This window comes from Microchirus variegatus (genome assembly GCF_963457635.1).
Source record: "Microchirus variegatus genome assembly, chromosome: 1".
In the NCBI taxonomy this organism is placed as follows: Eukaryota; Metazoa; Chordata; class Actinopteri; order Pleuronectiformes; family Soleidae; genus Microchirus; species Microchirus variegatus.
Genome location: NC_139802.1, coordinates 35,389,731 through 35,413,402, shown reverse-complemented (window position 1 = coordinate 35,413,402; position 23,672 = coordinate 35,389,731). Strand labels below are relative to the sequence as shown.

At 41.1% G+C, this 23,672-nt stretch overlaps 1 protein-coding gene across 1 annotated transcript in view; it reads right to left on the bottom strand.

The window, feature by feature from the left end:
• Positions 1 to 23,672, bottom strand: part of itga1 (integrin, alpha 1) — a gene marked incomplete at its 5' end in the record, with an annotated part of 36,944 nt that continues 13,272 nt past the window's right edge. Inside the window, 26 exons of the mRNA XM_083903229.1 lie at positions 1 to 149; positions 1,486 to 1,599; positions 1,704 to 1,799; positions 1,888 to 1,995; positions 2,632 to 2,730; positions 2,833 to 2,949; positions 3,979 to 4,081; positions 4,167 to 4,256; positions 4,354 to 4,430; positions 4,506 to 4,583; positions 4,673 to 4,799; positions 5,080 to 5,156; positions 6,923 to 7,033; positions 10,397 to 10,548; positions 10,650 to 10,825; positions 12,281 to 12,411; positions 12,517 to 12,768; positions 12,886 to 13,026; positions 14,017 to 14,162; positions 15,398 to 15,545; positions 16,661 to 16,734; positions 17,754 to 17,928; positions 18,138 to 18,288; positions 19,676 to 19,824; positions 20,404 to 20,531; positions 22,074 to 22,188. Coding sequence (XP_083759355.1) covers positions 93 to 149; positions 1,486 to 1,599; positions 1,704 to 1,799; positions 1,888 to 1,995; positions 2,632 to 2,730; positions 2,833 to 2,949; positions 3,979 to 4,081; positions 4,167 to 4,256; positions 4,354 to 4,430; positions 4,506 to 4,583; positions 4,673 to 4,799; positions 5,080 to 5,156; positions 6,923 to 7,033; positions 10,397 to 10,548; positions 10,650 to 10,825; positions 12,281 to 12,411; positions 12,517 to 12,768; positions 12,886 to 13,026; positions 14,017 to 14,162; positions 15,398 to 15,545; positions 16,661 to 16,734; positions 17,754 to 17,928; positions 18,138 to 18,288; positions 19,676 to 19,824; positions 20,404 to 20,531; positions 22,074 to 22,188 — 3,192 coding nt within the window. The 3' untranslated portion in view covers positions 1 to 92. The remainder of the gene's footprint in view (positions 150 to 1,485; positions 1,600 to 1,703; positions 1,800 to 1,887; positions 1,996 to 2,631; positions 2,731 to 2,832; positions 2,950 to 3,978; positions 4,082 to 4,166; positions 4,257 to 4,353; positions 4,431 to 4,505; positions 4,584 to 4,672; positions 4,800 to 5,079; positions 5,157 to 6,922; positions 7,034 to 10,396; positions 10,549 to 10,649; positions 10,826 to 12,280; positions 12,412 to 12,516; positions 12,769 to 12,885; positions 13,027 to 14,016; positions 14,163 to 15,397; positions 15,546 to 16,660; positions 16,735 to 17,753; positions 17,929 to 18,137; positions 18,289 to 19,675; positions 19,825 to 20,403; positions 20,532 to 22,073; positions 22,189 to 23,672) is intronic.

Here is a 23,672-nt window from a genome sequence, read left to right as displayed (position 1 = left end):
ACTGTGGGTTTTTTTGAACTCCTCCCCTCTCACTTTGTTGTGCAAGCTGATGGCTCTGGGAGCAGATGCTCACACAGATGTCTTTGCATACATCAGTCCACTTCATCCTTTGTGTAGTCCTCCCTGGATTTTCTCTTGAAGAAGCCCATCTGGAGGAGCAGAAACTTAGTTACAATACTATCTAGTTAGAATACATTGGATGTTTAAACCTGGGTGAAGCTGCTAAAGAAAACCCATTAACACTATTTTTAAAGGTGCCATATGTAAGAATGTGGCCAAAAACGGTTACTACATTCAAATTCAAAATACTGAGGTCTTTTAGGTTTTGTTTTCTGACATAACTGGCAACCCGTGGTTGCTCGGCAGCTGAGACTCTACTGACTGCAATGATTGGTAGACGGCAGTAGGTGGCGCCACATGCCAAAACATGATTTCAAAACATAAACATGATTTGCAGTCTGCAAAATATTTTTTTTAATGCAAATATTTTGGCTGTACTTTTGTTGTTTGTTATATAAAAATTATTCATGAGTCTCTGTGACATATTAGGAGGATTTTATGGCCAGTTGCTTTAGATTTATTACATAATGCACCTTTAAGGTCACTGGTAAATCTTTGTAATAGAACATTGTCCCATGTTTTAAAAAGAGCAGACGTAGAAGACATTAGCGTGTTTGGATTACAGTTAAAGACCCATGAGTGAACACCAATTGAACACATTCTCATTAACAAAAACCTGTTTAAACCTGGGTTTTTTGACCAGTATGAATGTGGTATGTGTTAAAGAAAAGGCCTTTCTTAAGGAGACTTATTGTAAATTATACTATTGATACCAAACGCATGTCTGCAAACATAAATGTGAAGCTACATCCAAGAAAAGGGTAGCATTAAAGGTCCAATGAGTTAGAATTAAGAATTAGCGATATCTATTGATGAGACTGCAGATTGCCGAAAAATGGGGGACTCCATAAAGCAAGCTTCTTGCCTAAAAAACATAGAAAAAAAACACTCTAAAGTCAGTGGTATACTTCCTCGCACATGCACGTGCACGTAGCATCGCGGACCCTGGTATAGTCGCGTGTCTGGGTCCTGTATTATCCCACTTCACCACAGGGTGGCAGTACAAGTCTGGAAACAGGCTGACTATCCTTCGCGACAACTTCTTCTGTTGTTGAAATGTTTTTTCTGCTTGATGAGCGGGGCTTAATACTCCCCCTACTGGTGGGGTGGAAGTTCAGTTCTGTCCACGCACACCCAACACGCTCTTTGCTCGTGGTTCGAAAATCTGGGCTGCGCATTGTTGACGCAATTTGCGGAAGTATACCAGGGCCTTAAGGCTACAAAACCACCATTTTATTTTAAATATTCAGTTACTGCAAATGAAGCATCCTAAATGTTGCACATTGGACCTTTAAAATACAGTTAACTTTGTGAATTAAGGAAATCCAGGAAGTGACAAGCCTCCACAAACTCAGGCAACCTTACCTTCCAAAGAGCGAAGATGACGAGTGCTAAGATCAGAAGTCCTATCAGGATGCTGATAATGATGACCCATATAGGAATCCCTCCTAAAGTCTCCTTTGATACCTGGATCTTCACCTGAGTAGGACAAATATTTACATATTGTAAATGTAGCCACACATTCAAACACGCACAAGAATTTAATGACAATACCATGCAACACAAACGACAGAGTGACTTACAGTTCTGGTTTTGTCATTGGAGTTCAGCTGAAACAGGTTTGTGTCTTTGATCTCCAGAGTACCATTCACCAACATGTGCAGACTGGAAAACTCACCCTGTAAAAATAAATCTCTTTTTAAATGCTTTCTTTTCCCATGGGCTTCTCACTCCATTTCACTCTGCAACATCGCTTCTTCCACTCACCTTAATAAACGTTGGTTTCCACACTCTGAACGTAACGTTGACCTGACTGATCTTTGCCACGGGGATGGAGCAGGTAAACGATGCACAGTAAAGCTCTTCAGAGCAGGTCTGCAGAACAAATAAACACAGTACTCGCAGTGAGACAGGAGCATATCAACATTCACCGGTGTCTCAAAGAGTCAGTGCTGAGCTAATGAGTCAATACACGTGTGTGCATTAAACACATCTGTTTATCCTTTATTTATGTGATGTACAGCACTTTGGTCAACTCAGTTTTTTAAATGTGCTATAGAAATACATTTGGACTGAATTTGATTGGAAACATGCTGCATGCTTTATATTAAAGATCCCATATTATACCCTATTACTTCAAGTTAACCTAGTTCCATGGTGTCCTAATGAACATGATGTTCCTTCTGTGAGCTGTCAAACTGAGTGACGTGGAAAAAGGTCCCAAAAAAATCCTTAAATGTGAACATACTTTGTAGAATAAGCGATGGAAATATCTATTATAGGACTTGAGCCTTTAAATCCAAAGGTGTGGGCGACATACATCGCACACGTTTTCACAGTAAAAGCCGAACGACAAGCGTCACCTGAAATACTAGAGGGATCAGGACCAGGTTAGACCTGACGGACCAGATTCTTTCTATAACCTCAGGTTACTGAATTGACAGAAATAATCCCGGGTTTATGAAACTCAAACAGTCTCTTTTCAATTATGCCGACTGTGTTGTTACTCACCAACAGGAAGACGCTGAGCGATTCTTTCTTTGGATCAGGCTTTGCAATGTTTGGGTTAATTTTATCAGGGTTAATCCAGCGCTCTGCATCACATGTCACCTGCAGAGAGAGAGAGAGGACAAGGAGATGTGGGTCTCTTTAATCACACTTGCATGTGTGTGTATGTATATATACAGTATATATATATATATACATATATACCTGTGGGCTGGTGGCCACATGTGTGAGGTAGAGTAGGTTGTTTTGTCGTGGAGACAGGTGAGGGTACGTCACTGTGAGGACAAGTGGTGGAGTCATGAAATCAGCTGCCTTCTCCACCTGGACAGAGGGGAGACAGCGAGACACAGTGAGACAGAACATACCGTGAAATACTTGCTTGCAGCTGTTAAACCCTTAGAACACAGAGCATTTAGGATGGTTTTTTTGTTTACCCATTACTATGTTAAAACATATATAGAGGTGTGTCACAAATCCAAACTGAGAGTTCTTGAGGCCGACTCTACAACATACACTTGTTTTTCATAATGTGCCTGTGAGTTTAATCTGGATTATTTTTGTGTTTGTGTATTTTTCTGTTTTCTGTTTGTGTTTTAACTGTGTAAATCTGTAAGTGTTGCATGTTTGGTCATATTTGCTGCTGCCTACACTCTTAGAAATAAGGGTTCCAAAAGGGTCCTTCTACGAGGACTGAGGTTCTACCTGGAACTATTTGCTTCTGAAAAACCCTTTCCCGAAGAGAGGGTTTTTCAAGGGTTCTTGGTAACACTAATGGTTCCAGTAAGAACCATTTTGATCCAGAGAACCCTTTAAAACCCCTTTCCTGAATAAAGGGTTTTAAAAGGGTTCTTGGTTCTTGGTTCCAAGTGGAACCTTTATAAAAAAGGTTCTACCTGGAGCCAAAAAGGGTTCTCCTATTAGGACAAGCCGAAGAACCTTATATGGTTCTACTTAGCACTTTTATTTCTAAGAGTGTAGCTCGGCCAGGACTACTTTGAAAAAGAGTTTCTTAATCTCAATGGGATTATCTTGGTAAAAAACCCCAAAAACAAATATATAAACACACCTGAACAAAGTGCACTCAAAATGTTTAAAATCAGATAGAAATTGGAAATAAGTCACAGTTTCAAAGTTCGCTTGGTTTCAAAATAAATGGAAAAAAATATGCGGAGAAGAAAAAAAGCCTGAAGATGTGACCTATAAACACACACACACACACACCAGGATGTCCATATAAGGAGTTGTGTATTATTCCCACAGCAATTAATAAAGGGTGCACCTGTGGCACAGAGCTGTGCCGCGTGAGCCCTAAGGGTTAATTATATGTGAATAAATCATGGTCAGTCTAACCGTGTAGCTGATGTTGACCTCCTCTCCGATCATCTTGGTGTCATTGAACACTCTGGAATACTGCTCGCCCTCTTTTACCACAATGTGTTCATCCACAGGCCGTCTAGAAAAATAAAATATATATATATGAATATATATAATAATTATACAGACAAATAACTGAATGGGCCTCTTCCGTAACTACTCACACTGAGAATATGAACCCAGCTTCATACTTGACAGGGATGAAGATTTGTACTGAGTTGTCGCTCAGTGTAGAAGGCAGCTCCTCACTGTCACTGTGGAGAGAGTTAAAGAAATGAACAATCAGACGTTGTTGTTCTACTGAATTAATTGGAAAACATTTAAAAACAAACAATCTACTGACTCTCTCACCTTGTGGCTGTGACGTTGATCTGAATGAGTTCCTGAACATGTGCGGGATTCACTTCAAATTTCACTTTGAACATTTCCTGTGAACATCAGATCAGTTCATCATTAACAGTGTTATAGCCACGCAGGAAAGATGAATATCTGCTGACACAAACCTCCACATTGCTGCCTAAGAACGGGTATCCGACAGCACACTCCACTTTAGTGTGATTCAAAGTGCAGTCTTTCTCCGGCTGAAAGTACAGAAAACATCAGCACACACAACGTTCTGAGCCGCGGGATGACGACGACGCGGTGATGACGTTCTGCTACGGCGTCTCACCTCGACTTTAACGTAGTTGATGTTCGACGTGAAGCTGAGGATGATTTTGGTGTTGTACGCGTTGTCTTTGCTGTTTCTGATGTTGATGTTGACATCAAACTTGTCTGGGTTTACTCTGATCACCATGCTGGAGGAGGAAATAAAAAGAAATACAAACATGTGATTGGTTGTGATGCACACATCCCTCCACCAGGGGGTAGTCACACATTAGTTTTTTTTCTTTCAGCTGTTAAAGCCTGACTGCTGTGCCATGACACTTTAATCAAGACAAATAGAGTGTGACATAGTTTGAATTCTTCAGTTAAATTGATGTTAAAATTAGGTTTTGCAGCCTATGTTGCACACAATGCACACACTGAGGAACTATTCTTGTTTTTAAATTTGACTTGATGCTAATTTAGAGTTACCTTTTTACACTGGGCTCTGCTTTGAGAGAGAGGTCAGCGATGCACCTCTGATCACTCCCACAGTCCACTAAGGGAATCTACAAGACAAGAGACAGACGTTTTATTAACAGCAGCGAGTTACTTTTTCAAGTTTTTTTCGTAGAGATGTTGGTCATCTGGTCATTATCTCTGTGGTCGAGACAGTTTATTTTATGAGGGATGGCTTCCAAATGTCATTTACAGTAAACTGCTTCATTTGAATCCTGGATGAAATGTTGGATGAGAAAACTTTTCCAGTAAAAGATCCTGTCATCTGACCTCCTGTCAAGAGTTACAGGAAGGAAGGAAATTCAAAATGAATGAAAATTAAATGTATTATATACAGTATACAAGTAAGAGTAATTTACTGAGCGGAGCTTTAACTGAAATCAAACCATAGCCCTACATTTTCACAATTTAGGACCTAAACATAACAACTACACTCTTAGAAATAAGTGTTCCAAAAGGGTTCTTCTACAAGGGCTGAGGTTCTACCTGGAACCATTTGCTTCATTTATTTGGGAAAGGGTTTTTCAAGGGTTCTTGGTAACACTAATGGTTCCAGTAAGAACCATTTTGATCCAGAGAACCCTTTAAAACCCCTTTCCTGAATAAAGGGTTTTAAAAGGGTTCCAGGTGAAAGTTTTCTACCTGGAGCCAAAAAGGGTTCTCCTATGAGGACAAGCCGAAGGATCTTAGCTGGTTCTACTTAGCACTTTTATTTCTAAGAGCGTAGACTGTTTATAGTCCATTAAAGCATAATAACATAAGGTACTAATTAACTGATATTGATGTTCTGTCTGTTCTGTTTTGATAGATTATGGATTTTTCAATGCAATAAAAGCAGCAGATGCTCTAAAACATACAAAAATAAGTTAATTTAACATTTCCAACAATCAAACAACACATGAGAGCATTTACAACATTTACAGCATTTAATTAACCTTAAAAATGTGCAAAATTGGTTACGGATTACAACACTAAGATTGGAGTTCAGAATCTGCTGTTGTTGCTGTGCATTAGTTTGTGTCCCTGACGAGAAGGGTGACTTCAGGTGACCTTCATTTCCTTTGCCTGACCAGCAGCTTGGGTGAGCGTATGGGGGTCAATTGTGTTTGTTCCCGCTCTCAGCACTGTGGACTGTTAACGTCAACACTCTCCCAGGAAAGGATGAGAAACCAAAGCAGTATCAGCTGCAGCACAATATCAAAAGAAGAAAGAGAAAGAAGAAGAAGAAGAGAACCGTTGCTTCCGTTTGATGACTTCCCTTTTTTCTCTGTGTCTGTGTGTGTGCACGTGTGTGTCCTGCGCTCCACGACACTTCCTCACTCCTGAACACATCACAAACTGGCCCTTGTTTAGACGTCACACAGTAGTGTGTGTGTGTATGTGTGTGTGCCGCACGTTTCACCGCGATGTGGTGAAGCCAGGCTCTCGTGTGATATCTCCCCTCTTTATCTGGACACATCACTCACTGCAACAATTAGGTAGAAACCCTCTCGTTGGAAGAAAACATGGTATGCGAGAGTGTGGGAAGTCTGCTCCGAGTGTGGTTGTTAAAACACTGACGCAGACTTGAGGAAAACCCTGAAGGATGGCAGTCAGCTGTTGCAAATGCTAATGTAGTGTAACAAGAGTGAGTCCTGAGCCAGACAAGAACACAACACACTTTTCACCCTTGGATTATCAAAACAGACAGATGGAGAAGGTTGTGTGATGAGTTTCAAATCCTTCCTGTCTGCTACAGGAAAAAGAACTTCTTCTGCTTGTTGTTATTGGCAGTTAACGGCGTGCTCATAAGCGGGCATGAAGTGCACGGTCTTACCGTCTTGTTAATGGATCTTGGAAGGCTTTCGTCCAGGACGGGGCCTTTGTCTTCGTCGGCAAGTCCAAACTCCAGCGACACCATGAGCGGGTCTCGGAAATCCAGGCGAGCCTGTTGTTGAGGAGAAGAGGGAGAGAAAGAACTTTAACTACGTGCTTACTTACATGCATATAAGTAGCATACGAGCCCGTTATTAGTAGATATTAATCGTGTATTAACACCTTAATTAGGAAAAATCTTAATTAATGTCGTAATAGAGGTAGAATAAGGTTATGTAGAATAATGTGTTAATATGTGCTTAATAATTACTAATAAAGGGCTAATCTGCTACTTATACATGTTAGTAAGGACCTAGTTTAATGGTGAATATGTGTTCCCTAATCTAAAGTGTTAACAAAAATTCTACTACTTCAAATATCATATATGATACGACAACTGGACTACAACAGACTTACAACACAACTCCGTTTAAGTTCAACTGTACAAGATTGTGTATACCAGTATACAAACTTACTGGTACACTCTTAGAAATAAGGGTTCCAAAAGGGACCTCCTACAAGGGCTGAGGTTCTACCTGGAACCATTTGCTTCTGAAAAACCCTTTCCCGAAGAAAGGGTTTTTTCAAGGGTTCTTGGAAACACTAATGGTTCGAGTAAGAACCATTTCGATCCAGAGAACCCTTTAAAACCCCTTTCCTGAATAAAGGGTTCCAGGTAGAACCTTTATAAAAAGGTTCTACCTGGAGCCAAAAAGGGTTCTCCTACGAGGACAAGCTGAAGAATCTTATATGCACTTTTATTTCTAAGAGTGTAGTGTATTACATTTCTGCTAATAAACCCTCCTAAATAGTATAAAATGAACCTTCAAATTGTGTTCCCCAAGTCTGGTTCATGTCATAAAATTCAGACTGTAATTATGAGTGACTGATGCCGCCTTCTAAATATTCTAAATATCCCCTTTATAGTAAAAAAAGGTCTGTAGTGTTTGTACATGTTAAGGAACATGGCTGTAAAGCCTCCATCACTGGCTGTTGCACTAAAATCCACTCATTTTAACAAATGTATACACTGGATGATTGTATTTGATATAAATCAAGTCAGTAAATCAAAACTAGGGCTTAGATTTGTCCACCATTGACCATGAGTGTCTGCAGAGACACTTTGCTTAAAGAGTCAATCTACAGTTGCTATAACTATAACAAAGTGTTGGATTGCCTATTGGGTGTTTTAATCCCTGCAGAAATGCTGCTAACGTGGCTCCATGCAGGTCCAATCAAGCCAGAGTAAGTGAAAAAACCTGTGCGTGTGCACGGGCCCCTCTCACTTTTCAAACATGAAAACAACGTTTGAAAAAGCTGCTTCACATTTCTGTCTCTGTCTTGTACGCTGGACAGTCATAAATATGGCTCCTTCTGAGCCGCTGCCAAAATTTGATTAAACCCAAAAGGATCCTGAGACGGAGAGAGAAAGTCAAACATGAGGTTGCACTTTAGCTGCGGACTTTAGTGCAGCTTTGGCTTTAAGTGCAGTTTGTGCCTGTTGCTGACAACAAGTCAAAGCGTGACCATGCTGCACATAAACCACTTACAGAGTGCTGCTTACTGCATGTAGGCGATTGATTTTTCGACTTCCATTTCGCCGACCCCAGTGAATTTCATGAGCTCTATTTACATGTGTCTGTACATTACATGCTGATAGCAGTGACTCAGTGCTAGTGTCGCAGGACAGAAGTAAAGACGCCTTTAAAAAAAATTAATAAAAAACTGACGTGGACCAGGCAATGGAAGTTTTGAATGTTGCAGTTGACACACAGTTTATTTTTAATCTGAGATTTTCCTAACTGGTTTTGGGTCTGGTCATTTTGCGGTGTGGACTTAAAACAAGCTGCAATCATTGCTTTGAGTATTAGACGCTCGTGATTTATTTCCTCTTGGTTCTTTTTTCTGTCAAATCTCACACGTCATCTTGTCTGGATCTAGAGTAAGGTGAGATAGCTGCGCTGTTGGTCGTGTCGGTCACAAGTTGCTTGACCCTTGGCGACCTCCGCCCTAGACTGTGATGGTGCCCAAAGTGGCACAGTAGAACAGAGCAGGTATTCATGCTCAGCACACAAAACAACAGCTGCTTCTACTGATTAGTTCCTCTTTCTCTCGCCTGAGGGGAGCTAATCAGAAAAATCCATTGCTGCAGCGAATGAGAAATTTCCTACGCATGCCTCTGAGTGTCACATTGACAGAGATTGCTTAGGATCAGAGTTGAGAGGTTAAAGCTGCAATACGTAACTTCTTGTTCTTCTTTCTTTGGCCTTAGTGAACAGAAACAAGGTAAATATTTGTATTAGTACTGGGCACTAGCGACTGACCGGAAAAAGACGCGTGTGGCGTAATGTTTACGTGCCGCGACACCGGAGTCCAGGCACCGTTTACCAGTTATAGCTGTTTTTATAGCTCGTTTATCGATGTTAGCGTGCCCATTCAAACTGGAGCGGTATATTATTATATTATATGTATATTATATGTATATGTATATTTATCAAACGAAAAAGAGCAGCGCTACAAATAACTAGCGTACCTGTGTACTGCGTATGTGTGCCTCTGTTTTTAAAGTTTAGCGTTACTTTAGAGACTCATTTTAACAATCCGGAGTCACGTAAACATGACGTCACGCAGGTCTTTTTCACGGTCAGTCGTCATGGAAACGTGTCATGCGCTAACGTGCGTTAACGTTGACGCCGTTAACTGCCGTGTGGAGCATTTGTGTGTTTACACCAGCAGGGGAAAAGTTTTTACCCCCCAACTGTTTGCAGCCTTTTAACTTTACTACCGAAATGCTGCTGTTGCCTTCGTCTGTCTCAACATAAAACAGATCACTTCCTGTGTGCAGCGTGGGAATGTTGCCAGGTGACACATGTACAAAACACTGCTACACTGAGAAATATAGAAAAACTTGTGTGGAGATGACTTTGACAGACATTTGTTTATACTTAAAGATTGTTCACAAAGGTTTCAGATGTTGTTGGACCAACTGTAGAAATCCTCTTTGACCCGGAATGTCACATTGTCACATCCTCAATCACGCCATTTCACTTTCTTCCTCCTCCTCCTCCTCTCGCTCTCTCTCATTCCATCTTTCATTTGAATGCATTTTCTCATCCTCTCATCGATCCACCTCTTCATGCCTGCAGATAATTTATCACTCGGAGCAGCAGTGGGCTGTATTTGGTATGCTTTGATCCAAACGGGTCTGTTTTATGTTAGGACCAGTGTCTTCCTGCTCTACACAAGACTCCTCACAACTTTGGTCTGTCTCATTTTTGGCTCCAAACACCACATGCACATCATCCAGTGAAACTACAACACTACACACTTCCATGAATGAACGGCAACAAAACTCGACACCATGAAGCTGCTTTTACTACTGTTTCTCGTGGATATGTGGCTGAAAATTATTGTTCTGAGAGAGCAGAGCACTTGCCGACATCATGAAGGTCTCCTGGATGCACTTTCTTTCTCGGTCTTTGATGGCAAAGCTTCTGGTAATCCTGCGATCGTTTTTATCGTCCACGTCGATGAATGAGGCCCTGGCTTTGGCACGCAGGGCATCCAGAGTGAGAATGTAACGGATCTCTGCACAACACGTCACATGAAAAACAAGCGATTAGAACGGAGGAACAGAAATATACGTTCAATGACAGCAGCATGGGTTATGAGATGTTGTCATGGCTCACCTGCGGCAGAGGTCAAGTCCTGGTTGTCCGATTTGACGCTGTAGCCGAAGCAGACCTCGGCTTTGACGCACACGGATTTGCGTCCACCGTGTTCACAATGGTACTGAGACTGCTGCAGGTTTATTTTAACAGGATCAAACGTCATGTTGGCACGGAGCTCCGCGACATCTCTGGACCTGGTGCCGACACAGGAATAAACATAGAAATCTTTAAGAAATGCAGCACATGAGTAAAGAACTTTTAAGGTGTTTGTACTTCCATTTCATGATCACCTAAAGGATTCATATTATACCGTATTTCTACAAGTTAACCTAGTTCCCTGGTGTCCGAATGAACATGCTTTGGTCAAAATACCTTAAGGATGAAGTGCAGTTTAATCACCCTGCCAAAACAGCCCTGTTCAGAATGGTCGATTTTGAGTGCCTGTCTCTTTAAATGCAAATGAGACACAGGAAACTACGTCAGCGTCACTGAGGCTCCTGGGAGCTAACAGCAGTTAGCATTTGGAAAAGCGATTATTTGCCAACATACAGTATATATAATGTATCCACTGGACACGTAAATCCTTTTAGGCTGGAAGTTTGTGTAGAACTCTGTGCTGCACTGTGGAGCCAAGAATAGAACACTTTGCAGACTTCCTGTTACCCTCGCCTGCACTCTTGCGTGTTTTAGGGACAAAGTGAAGCTCCGTAAGACAACAATTCCAGGAGTGTTTCATTGTGACGTAGCAATGAGTGCGGAAGTCAACATTGCGTGTTTCATCTCTTGTATTTAGACTGCGGTGGACCACAAAAACATGAGTGAGTCATCTTTATTCACACTTTGCCTACTCATAGGGCCGCCAGAGTCCCAAATTTAAGTATTAAAATTATTAAAAAGTTGATTTTACATAATATGTCCCTCTTGGGTGGCAGACTGGACCAAAGGCTGGAAACCATCAGAAAAGTATAATCAATTCCACCTTTTAACAACATATTCAAGATGTCATTTGAGTCAGGGACCTTTTTAAGCATAAGGAGAAGTTTTACTTGGTGTAATGAGCATACATGACTGTAAAGGAGTGGGAGAGAGATTGAGACATAGCTGTATGTATGTATGTATGTATCGCTCCATTCTCTTTAAGGCGGGAACATGGAACGAATGCATACTGAGCACGAAACTTGGCCCCTGCTCTCTCTCTCCGCCCAACCGTTGTGCTTCATTCCAAGAGGAACCGCAGCCTGCTGCCAAATACTATTTAAACTCTAGGTCACTTGGGAAATGAAGTTTTCACACAGCTTAGTTGAGCCTCTGCCAGTAGAAACTGTGGGAGAGGGTCTGCCTGGGAAGTTGAACCATGGTGTGGGCTGATGTTTCAAAAAGTTTGGGGAGGGTTAAAGTCTGTAGGCCGTTCTCCAACAGCAAGCTGTGTCGCCAGAGGTTTTAACAGAGAGATCATTAGGAAGTTGTTAGTCTCCAGCCTACATGCCCGGTGGGACGCGCACAGCTGTCTAAACCCCCGAATAAGACAATGCAAAGCAGACATGTGAGACGACGACTCCGGGATACGAGCACCGCTGCTGGTTACGATGGAAGAGGAATGTGTTGTTTAAGGAGCGACTGTTTATATCTGAGGACGGGTCACAGCTCACCAAAACAGAGAAGCCCCGCCCAGGCCTCCGATGGTCACATCGGTGATTCCATCTCCATTTAGATCCATGACTCCATGTATGGACTGACCGAAGAATTTCACCTTTTCACCGTCCCCACCTGCAGGGATCCGCTGAGGAGGAGACGCCACAGAAGCAGAGAGAGAGAGAGAGAAGATAAACATAAAGTTCAAAAATCACCACGCAGTTCTCAGGAGAGGCACAGGAACTGGTCTCACCTGCACAAACTTCTCCTTCAGGGACGTCTTATCTCCGTGATAGATGTAGACAGCTCCTCGGTGGTCGTTCTCAAATGGTGCCCCGATGGCCACGTCGTTATATCCATCCAGGTTGAGATCTGACACTGCTGCGATGGCCGTACCAAACCGGGCGCCACATGGTTCGTTTTTATGAGTGCAGCTGGCTGACTGGGCAGTACAACAGGACTGGTTGACTGGCTTTAAAGTGAACTCATGCTTAAAGTTGTCATCCTGGTAATGAAGCAAGCAAGAAAAACACAGGGACATGAGGAGGGGGGGGGGGCAATCAATCTCATGATCTCCAACACAGTCACATGAGCAAATTTAAGTTTTTCAGTCTCGCAGTACCTCAATTTTATAAACATAGACTTGTCCCTGTTCGTCCCTCTCTGAGCCCATGTACATTGGAGCGCCGACCAAGAGGAGATCTGTGTAGGAGTCACCGTCCACGTCGAGAGTCTGCAGGACGCTGCCGAAGTAGGAGCCAATCTGTACAGAGGAGAGTATTGCAGTATTTCATACACTCTCTTTTGGAAGGTTCCACCAAGAACCTATTTAAAACCCCTTTCTTGAATAAAGGGGTTCTCTGGATCAAAATGGTTCTTACTGGAACCATTAGTGTTACCAAGAAGCCTTGAAAAACCCTTTCTTCTAGAAAGGGTTTTTCAGAAGCAAATGGTTCCAGGTAGAACCTCAGCCCTTGGAGAAGGACTCTTTTGGAACCCTTATTTCTAAGAGTGTCACATGACACTGTTTCTTCAGTGTGAAATACACTGAAGAACAGTTAGTTAGCCATTTGACTCCCATGAGACAAAGAAAACTGGCCATTTTTTAGGCATATACTATAGTTAATTAATCCACGATAGTTTTTCATAAAATTGCAATATATCACCTTACTTATGGTATTCCAATATATGGCAATACATTGTATCATCAGCCCTGTATCGGGATTAACGGTAATACCAGATTCTTGTCAATACATAGCCTTATGAGTCAGCATTGATCCTTTAACCCTGAGCCTCAAAATGTTAGTCTGGACTTTTTTTTTTGCAATATAACTTTCAATATCTGGCAGTTATGTACAATATACTGCATGTTAAAAATAGCATATTAACAATTTAAAATGAAGAAAAACTAAAAGTTTTATTGAGAAAAAAACACTGTCATGGAACAGTATAAAACATATTTCAAATAACACCTGTTTGAGTCTTTGTCTCAATGGCCTAAAACAGGCTAAAAAATGGAAACTATGTACAGGCGTTTTTCCAACTCTCTTCTCTCTGGCGACAGCGATGCTGTGCAAGTGAAATTACCATAATAACCACGTGTTGACTTGCAACTTCTCAGCTTTCAGAAACCGTAGTGTAATTATGGTAATGCAGTGTCATCAGTCAGTCAAACGTGTCATCATCTGCGTTGCGCTGGTTGTGAATATATCTGAGTGTGATTGAGGATGACAGCGCGGACGCCCAAACTCACTTGCTCTCCTTTTAAAATCTGCGAGACGACGATGTTGTTGGTTTCACTCAGACGATAGATGACGACTCGGCCCGTGTGGTTGTACCGCGGTGCACCAGCGATGTACAGCACTCCGCCTGGGGTGGATGCAATCTGAACATCATAACCTGCGGGGAAAGGCAAGACAGAAGCAAATATTGCATTCAATAAATATTGCAGTGGTTTAGCTGTGAACGTGTGGTCGGAAGCTGATAGGAGACAAGCAGTCAGACCATGAGGTCCGATGACACGTACGTATGCCAACAGCTGAGTTTACAGCACGTAAAGCCTGGAACTACCAGTGCTGCTGCAGATGACATGTTGATTAAATAAGTTGACATTCAGATGCTGTGGTTGTTCTGCGCGCCATAAAAGGCAGCGAGACAAAGAGAAGAGAGCCTGAAGTTTATTATTTATGAGACGCAGCGAGAGCCATCTGCTGTTGGAGTGTTAGACAAATTACAGTGCGTATCTCAATCCTCCACACAAGAGAGGGAGAGAGAGAGAGAGAGAGAGAGAGAGAGAGAGAGACTCTATATTTATCCTGCAGCTGTAAAATGTTAGTTAATCTCTGGGATGATGTTGTTTTATCTTGCTCTCTGTTTTACATTTGTTTTGGTGCTGTAGGGTAGTGGCATTGCTTTGGAATAAAGTTGAAAAATGGATTAATAATCGTAACTTTTATAGCTGTCATTTGGTCTCTTAATTTGCAGATTTAAGGGATGACAGAGAAGAAACGTTTCCAAATGTTCAGCGGGTTCTTGAAAAGCTGTGGATATAAATTAAAATTTATTTTTGAATGTGGGTGGTTGTTTAAAAAGCGAATAAAACTAATGAGGAAAACATTAAAAGATTAAAGGTGAATTATGTAATAAATGTAAAGCAACTGGCCATAAAATCCTCCTAATATGTCACAGAGACTCAGGAATAATGTTCATACAACAAACTGAACTCACCAACAACAACAGTACAGACAAAATATTTGCATTAAAAAAAATCTTTTGCAGACTGCAAATCATGTTTATGTTTTGAAATTATGTTTTGGCATGAGGCGCCACCTACCGCTGTCTACCAATTATTGCAGTCTGTAGAGTCTCAGCCACAGGTTGCCAGTTACGTCAGAAAATGAAACCTAAAATACCTTTATTTTTAATTTGAATGTAGTAACTGTTTTTGGCCACATTCTTACATATGGCACCTTTAAAAGTGGGAATAATGGTTGTGTATTGCAAGTATTGGTTTTGTGTCTGTACATGAATACATGTTAAGGCTCATTTGATTCTAGTGCAGCATTGCAATTCTTTCATTCTTCTGATTTGTTGGCTTTCAAACAATAAACAAATAGGGTTAGAGATCAACTCACCAAGGTATCCTGCCAGCCGTTCATATCCAGCCTCAGTCTTTGAGTCGTAAAAATCGTTCTTCCCTGGATTGATGGATTCTCCCGCATTTATCATCACCACGGTCCCGTTCCAATCATACGCACCCACTGCTCCCAGCAACACGCTGTCCTACAAAAGGCAACAGGAGGTGATTATGGTGAGCAATTTGAAGATTCTGTTCATTCTCAAGTTCAAGTGATCGTTTGCACGAAATGTAAAAAGCACACATTTCCTACTACTACATTCATCAGCACAGAGTCATAAAAATGTCAATCAGGCTGTTTCTTTTTCAACAGGAAACAGCATTATCGAAAGGAAGGGGAGGAGTCACGTTGGACATAACACGGATCGTTAGTCAAAGTCACGAAACAATTCAGTTTGCCTGCGTTTGTTGAGCTGAGTGAGACGCTGCAGGCACAGACACTACGCACGCAACTGACCTGAGAGGTGACAAACATGAGTCAGGAGCAGGAAGTTTGCCTTTAAACAGACACAGGAAATACCTAATGAATGAACACGACATGTGTAAAAGGCCAAAAAGTAAACATATTGTTTTTTTGTTTTTTTTTACAGGAGTGACCAAGCATCTGATTCACTGTCCTCGCTCTGTGTTTACATTTGGGATCCCTTCCTTTCTTTATTTCCATCTCCCACACTCGTGCAATCAGGCACAACAGCACCGGTCTGAGGTCAGCAGCAGTGCGAGGAAGAGAGAGGAGTGTGTGTGTGTGTGTGTGTGTGTGTGTGTGGGAGCTGCTACTGACTCACCAAAGGGCTGAAGATGCAGCACAGACAACCCTGGTGAATTGTGTCTGGATTATTTCATTAGCTCAGCAAACTATGTCTATGCCAGCGCACGTCCACTCACACGTAAAAACATCAGATGATTAAAAGTTCCCTCTAAACTAAACTCATGATTCGCTCATTTCGGTGATTTCACAGATGACATCACATTTTACTTGACAGTTGTTGGGTTTGTCTAAAAAAGGGGTGTCAGACCAGACAAGAAAATAATAGCGTCATATCCTATAAATGTATTATTATATTTTTTACAAAATATATTATGCACAACCTGAATTTTCTTGAGGAAAAATAAGTGCTATTTCAACAATATTATGCCTAAGTTTACCATTTACATTCAGATCACAGTGGATACACAAAGGCACAAAACATTTAAAAATAAAAATGTAATTAAAACTGAAAAATACAGTATCTAACACATAAATAATCTGGATTAGACTTACTTTGGATGTATGTGCACTGAACCCAGTCTGGGACATCTCCATCTCAAAGGAGGCAGTAAAGTTTCCCTTTGTGGCTGAGGAAGGAAAATATGAATTAAATATATATATATGATGGAAATTTAAGTATTTCAGTGTAAATGAACAAAGAGAGAGAGGATGGAAATAGTGCAACATTGTGGGAAATAAACATATTCATATACATTTAGTTATATACGGTTTTCATAAAGCATCTTTGCAGATTGATGGCCATTCAAATCACTTTACAGCTTTTGACATTCACTCATTCACAGCAGGGTGCGGTTTGAACCGGAGCCTGAGAGAATATTGACCAACCCCAAGCTGAACCCGACAGTCTCCGTGTCTCTGGGTAAGACACATTGGCATGTAGACTGATAAAGTTGGACTCCACCAATCTGCCACTGAGCCACAGCTGCTCCATAACACTGATACCATGTCTGGAGCCAGATAACTTAGCTTTTGTTTGCCCGCAAATTTCACAAAATATGCATACACTCACCAGCCACTTTATAAGATACAACTGCTTCTTAGTGCAAATATCTAGTCACCAAATCACAAGACAATGACTTAAACCATTTAGACAGGTAGATATGGACAAGATGGCCCTGCTCAAGCTCAAACTGAGCATCAGCGTGATATGAAACGGTTGTTAGTGCCAGATGGGCTTGACTGAGTATTTCATAAACTGCTGATCTCGTAGGATTTTCACACACACACAACCATCTCCAGAGTTTACAAAGAATGATACACAAAAGAAAGCAGCAGCTCTCTGGGAGAAAATGACTTCAGAGATCAGAGGAGAAAGACCAGACTGACTCGAGATGAAAGAAAGGAAACTGTTACTTAAAAAAAACACATGTTACAATCAAGGATTACAAAGGACCATCCATGAATATACAACACGTGGAACCTTGCAGCAGATGGACTACAGCTGCACACGACTAGACCAGGTGCCACTTGTCCTCTGTAAAAAGCGGCTGGTGAGAATATATCTGCTTTGTTAGGTTTTGTACTGCAGTTACAAGTTATCTGACACTGAGTAAACCGAGCGTATGAGGACTGAAGTAGGTCACACCTTCCAAGGCAAAGATCTTGCTGCCCAGAGCATCGACAATGGTCAACAGAGCCCACTCGTCGGACACGTTGAAGAAGTGGTCTTTCAGTGGCTGACTGGAGATGGACTCGATCTCGCTGATGAACTTCTGCATCTGTTCTGCACTTTTGTTCTGCCGATTATAGTCTCCCAAAACCTGGAAACACAATGACACCAGCGGTTGTTGTTGAATAGAATAGAGCAAAATAGACAACGACAGAATAGTCGTTGCACTTTAGGGTACCACGAAATTGTGGGTGCTCCACATGTTTGACTAAAATGGCTTTATATCATGTTATGGTTACCACATAATCAATTAAGAAGGACTAAACAATTTTCGACAACACAAGTCTAGTTCGTACTCACAGCGATGCCGAACCGCTCAATGCCATCGTCTTCGCAGTCTTTGATGACCGTCTGTTGGTTATGGAAGTCATGTGACTCTCCATCAGTGACGATCACCATGACTTTCTTCACGCCAGGTCGTGCGCCTCGCTCTGGCATGAAGGCCTCTTTCCTGACAGACAAAATAATAGAAACACACGTCAGTATAGCTTCATAGGGTTCAACATCACCAAAAAGTACACAATACAAAATGTACCTCCACCTCCTTTTTAATCACAGTGAACAGAATGTGTCAGTATTTAAAGGCCAGGCTTGTTTTTTGTGATTTATTTGCTTGTTGATAATATTTTTGTGAACCTGCATGTTCTTAGATAGATATGTGCTTTCACTATGGCGACGGTACTTCACCGAACAACGTACCAAGTATTTATTTTCTTTTTTTTCTTTTAATAAAAAAGAGCTGAGCACCTGGTTGTCATTCCTGACTCCATCTGTTTCTTCCCATGAACCAATTGGCTCATTGATCCTTAAAGTCATTTATTTGCTTATACGCGTCACACAAAATACACCTCCGAATTCTTTGTTTTTTTTACTCATTACAATGGATTAGGATGTGTTTTCATAAAGGTTTCTAATGTGTCAATCAGTTGATTAAAGGTGCCATATGTAAGAATGTGGCCAAAACCGGTTACTACATTCAAATTCAAAATACAGAGGTCTTTTAGGTTTCGTTTTCTGACGTAACTGGCAACCCGTGGTTGCTCGGCAGCTGAGACTCTACTGACTGCAATGATTGGTAGGTGGCGCCACATGCCAAAACATGATTTCAAAACATAAACATGATTTGCAGCCTGCAAAATATTTTTTTAATGCAAATATTTTGGCTGTACTGTTGTTGTTGGTGAGTTCAGTTTGTTATATGAACATTATTCCTGAGTCTCTGTGACATATTAGGAGGATTTTATGGCCAGCTTTAGATTTATTACATAATGCACCTTTAAAGAAAAGTTTACTAACTTGTATTCTCATGCAGCTAACTTGCAATTTCATCAAATTACAAAGACTAAATCTACTGATTGAGTTTAAAAATAATTTGTTGATACACTTAAGATTCCTTAAGGTCCCAGGCCTGATCAGATCCTGATTGTGTTCACACTCTGATGGCACTGGAGCCTTCCCAAAACATGCAACTATGTGTTGAACTGCTTGTTTAAGCCTTTATCCAACATTGTTCTTGATTGTCTGACTCCACCTCCAAACTGTGAGGGAATACTTGGATCATTAAACCTTAAAGCTTATCTCACTTTATTTGTATTGGTTTAAACCAATATGTGGCCCAAATCTACCCAAACCACTCTGAAGAAAAGATCAGACGATATAACTTTGCATTTCCCATAACACTGTTTGCCTTATGGGAAAACTGTGGAAAAATGATGTCAGTTTTAACATTAAGCAGAGGTGAGCAGAGGGCTACGAAGATCTGTTACAACCTCCAAACACACCTCATATACTATATTCATTTTCAAACCAAATGAGTGGGAGGGGCTAATGTTGAGTACCTGGCCGTATCAATACCCATGAAGGTCATGGTCTTGAAGCCGGTCTGCTGAGGAAGATCTTTGACAAAGGCCAGCAGGTCAGGTGTGTTGGTAAACTGACTCAGATTGACGTTGTGAGTCACGGTCTCACCGTAGGACACAATACCCACCTGAAACACACACAAACACACACATATTCCTGTAATTTTTTTTTACCCTCATCCAACTTACAGTATGTCTTTTTCCTCTCTTTTCTATGCCCCTGTTCTCTCTGTCCCCACCCAGAAAGTCTGCTGAGGCTGTGGTTGGGTCTGTGGGATTTGTTTGATGACATGATTTTCTTTATAGAGCAGGCAGAGGACTATAGCAGCCATGGAAGATGTGACTTGCAACCACTGGATGGCACAGGCAGAAGAGTTTCCAGTGTTTCCCTCTGGAAAAACGGCCCTAGCTGCAGGACAGATCACTGAAACCCTAATAAAAACTTAACGCCTCTTTGCAGAGCAATGGTGGATGAATTGACAAAGAAAGTCAAGGTATAACACAGAGGTAAAAATGAAGTTCATTATTATAAAGAGCAGCAAATGGAACATTCAACAATCAAGAGTATTCAACCTAAGAAGCAATAAAAATTGTGCTGGCAGCAACTAATATATATCTTCATTCATAGGTTTTCTAACTGAGTCCAGTGTTTTATAACTAGCCCATTCATCCGTTCTGTTTCTGTTTGATTCATTCACGTGACTGACCTGAGAGAGTTTAGGCCCAATCACAATATTCTTGATGAAGCCATCCAGAAACTTGATGATACTCTCCCAGGGGTAGATGCTGTTGGATCCGTCCAGAACCATCACGATATCCAGCTCCTTTGCACACTCTGGAACACAAGAGCAACAACTGTAGTTCATTAAGGTTTCATGTTTGGACTTCTCTTTGATTTCTGACATAGATACAGAATATAGGATTTATATCTTTACATGTTTCCAATGATGGTCTTGCTAAACGCACTAAAACATTGTTACATGTTTATTTAAATCTATGTTTTGTTTACCTTTGAATTACTGGACTTAATGTCAGAGGGTGTTTTCAACATTCATAATCACTGAAGTTTGACAACCATGACTATAGATGGTCATCTTAGAAATAAGGTTTCCAAAAGGGTCCTTCTACAGGGGCTGAGGTTCTACCTGGAACCATTTGCTTCTGAAAAACCCTTTCCCGAAGACACTAATGGTTCCAGTAAGAACCATTTTGATCCAGAGAACCCTGTAAAACCCCTTTCCTGAATAAAAGGGTTTTAAAAGGGTTCTTGGTGGAACCCTCCTAAAGTGTTCCTTTATAAAAAGGTTCTACCTGAAGCCAAAAAGGGTTCTCCTATGAGGACAAGCCAAAGAACTTATATAAGACATCGTCCAGACTGATATATCTGCATGTCTATTAGACTAGAGTTTTGTCTAACGATTACTTTTTGATTAATAAATTAGTTGTTTGGTCTATAAAATGTCAGAAACATTTTTAAAAAAATGCTGATCGCTGTCCCCCTAATCTCAAAATGATGATGTTCTCAAATATCTTGTTTTGTCCACAAAGCAAAATTCAGTTCTAATATATAAATAAGTAAATAAATAATACATTAAAGAATAAGCTCTATGATTAACCTATCATTAATCAGGTGATCTAGGTAGAGGGTGCATTTGATTTTATAAGAGAGGCCTATGAAGTGCAAATAAGATTGCCATCACTTAAAATATCTTAAATTTAAAATCAGCTGACAGATGAGACGGTAACATTTTCAAAAAATAATAAGTGGCTACTTCCATGTTCAAACAGCAAAAATTAGTCATCCCGAGTTCATTATTTAACTCCTGGACCTCAGTGGTTTTTAATTTGATTTCAAATGCCAGGCATCCGTGACATCTCATTTGACTCAAGAACGCAAAAAAAGGGAACTCTCTACAAAGTACAACCTCAGTTCTTCACTTTAATTCAGTAATGGATAAAAATAATTGAATGACTCTGGGCTTTTAATTTTAACACGTTTTGGCAGCAATTGCATGATCAAATTTTGTATATGTGTGTCTGTTTTTTTGCCTGATAAAAGTGAAAGAACAGGACAAACAGAGAGCGAAATTGACAGTTGACTGTCTACATTGTTTTCTTGGCAGGAAACAGAGTGCAGGCCCAGTGGACTGTGTCCTAACATGGGCATACGACACAGAAGAAGGGCTGGGGGGGGGGGGGGGGGGTGAGACAGAGACAAGTTTACATTAAGAAGAATGCTCTAATCTCCCTCTTCACTTAGGGAGTTTGATGTCAGGGTGGTTGGGTGGTACTACAGCAAAGAGTAGATTGTAATCGCTTATCCCGGACAGGGAATTTGTGCAGATACTGTCACTTCCTGTGCGGCTCTGCTGCGTACCTTGCACACCCGGTGCCACGGAGTTGAGGATCTGGAAGGAAGAGCTGACATTGGCACAAACTCCTGAGATGTACTGCTGCTGCCCGCACATGTAGCCATACTGAGGACCACACGCCTGTGGAGACAGGACACACACACACACACACACACACACACACACACACACACACACACACACACACACACACACACACACACACACACACACACACACACACACACACACACACACACACACACACACACACACATACACACAAACAAACTGGTTGCATGAGACAGTATTTACAGGATGTGACTGCTTAGGTTTCCACCAGTATGAGGTCATGGGCGAGAAGAGGCTGCAGGGTTGCTGAAGACAGAAAACGAGAGGAAAGAACTACTCAAGCTGAGGATAACTGTACAAAACCACACTGGATCCCTTCAAACTTTGACTCTGCTGAAGAGAACGAAACTAAAGGGGAGACGAAGGAGAAAACGGGCCTGCGAGGAAATAAGGCTTTAAAATGACCTTCGGTAACTGGAAAATTGAATAATATCATTTAATCTTTGGGCCTCATTTCCTGCAGATTTCCCCGCATGCTCCACAAAACCTGGTGCCGTTCGTTACATTGGCAAAGATGTAGCTGTGTTCTTGTTGTGCAAGAACAAGTTCACCAACTAAAGCTAAGTGCTTTGCGAAAATGTTGTTATTGTTTCTTCTCGCTCAGAGATAAGGGTTCCAAAAGGGTCCTTCTACAAGGGCTGAGGTTCTACCTGGAACCATTCGCTTCTGAAAAATATCCTAAAGAAAGGGAGAAAAAACCCTTTCCCGCAGAAAGGGTTTTTCAAGGGTTGTTGGTAACACTAATGGTTCCAGTAAGAACCATTTTGATCCAGAGAACCCTTTAAAACCCCTTTCCTGAATAAAGGGTTTTTAAAGGTTCTTGATGGAACCCTCCAAAAAGGTTCCAGATGGAACCTTTATAAAAAAGTTCTACCTGGAGCCAAAAAGGGTTCTCCTATGAGGACAAGCCGAAGAACCTTAAATGGTTCTACTTAGCACTTTTATTTCCAAAAGTGTAGTAAAAGTATACGGATTTCTTCAGCAGACAAATGATGTTAGGATATATAAAGCAGTAACGGATGAATCAAAAAAGTTAGCGTGACGCGGAGTCGCCCTCATCCTCTGGGCACCAGGGATTTGTGACCTCCATTCCATCGCAATCAATCAATCAAAAACAGTTATTAAGAGCATTTCACTAAAAACCACACAATCTGGCTCTTGTTGTTGCGTATGATTTCAATATTCCGTGGGACTCACCCTCTGGGGACCAGGATCAGGTCTTTACATAATCTAAACCCAATCCATCTTGAGCTATTTCAGTCCAAATTGAACTAAATGAACAACAGGCCTATTTCTATTCCTCGAGCCTTTTAACGAGGCTTAAAGGTACTTAATGTACATAGATTGCGCGGCAGTAACATTGTAGTAACTGTTTATTATATTGTGACAAGTCTTGTTAAACATCTGTTGAAATCAGAGTTTTACAGATGTTTTTTTATTAACTCCGAAGGCTCTGGAATTACAGTATCAACAGAGTGAATAGTTACAACAAC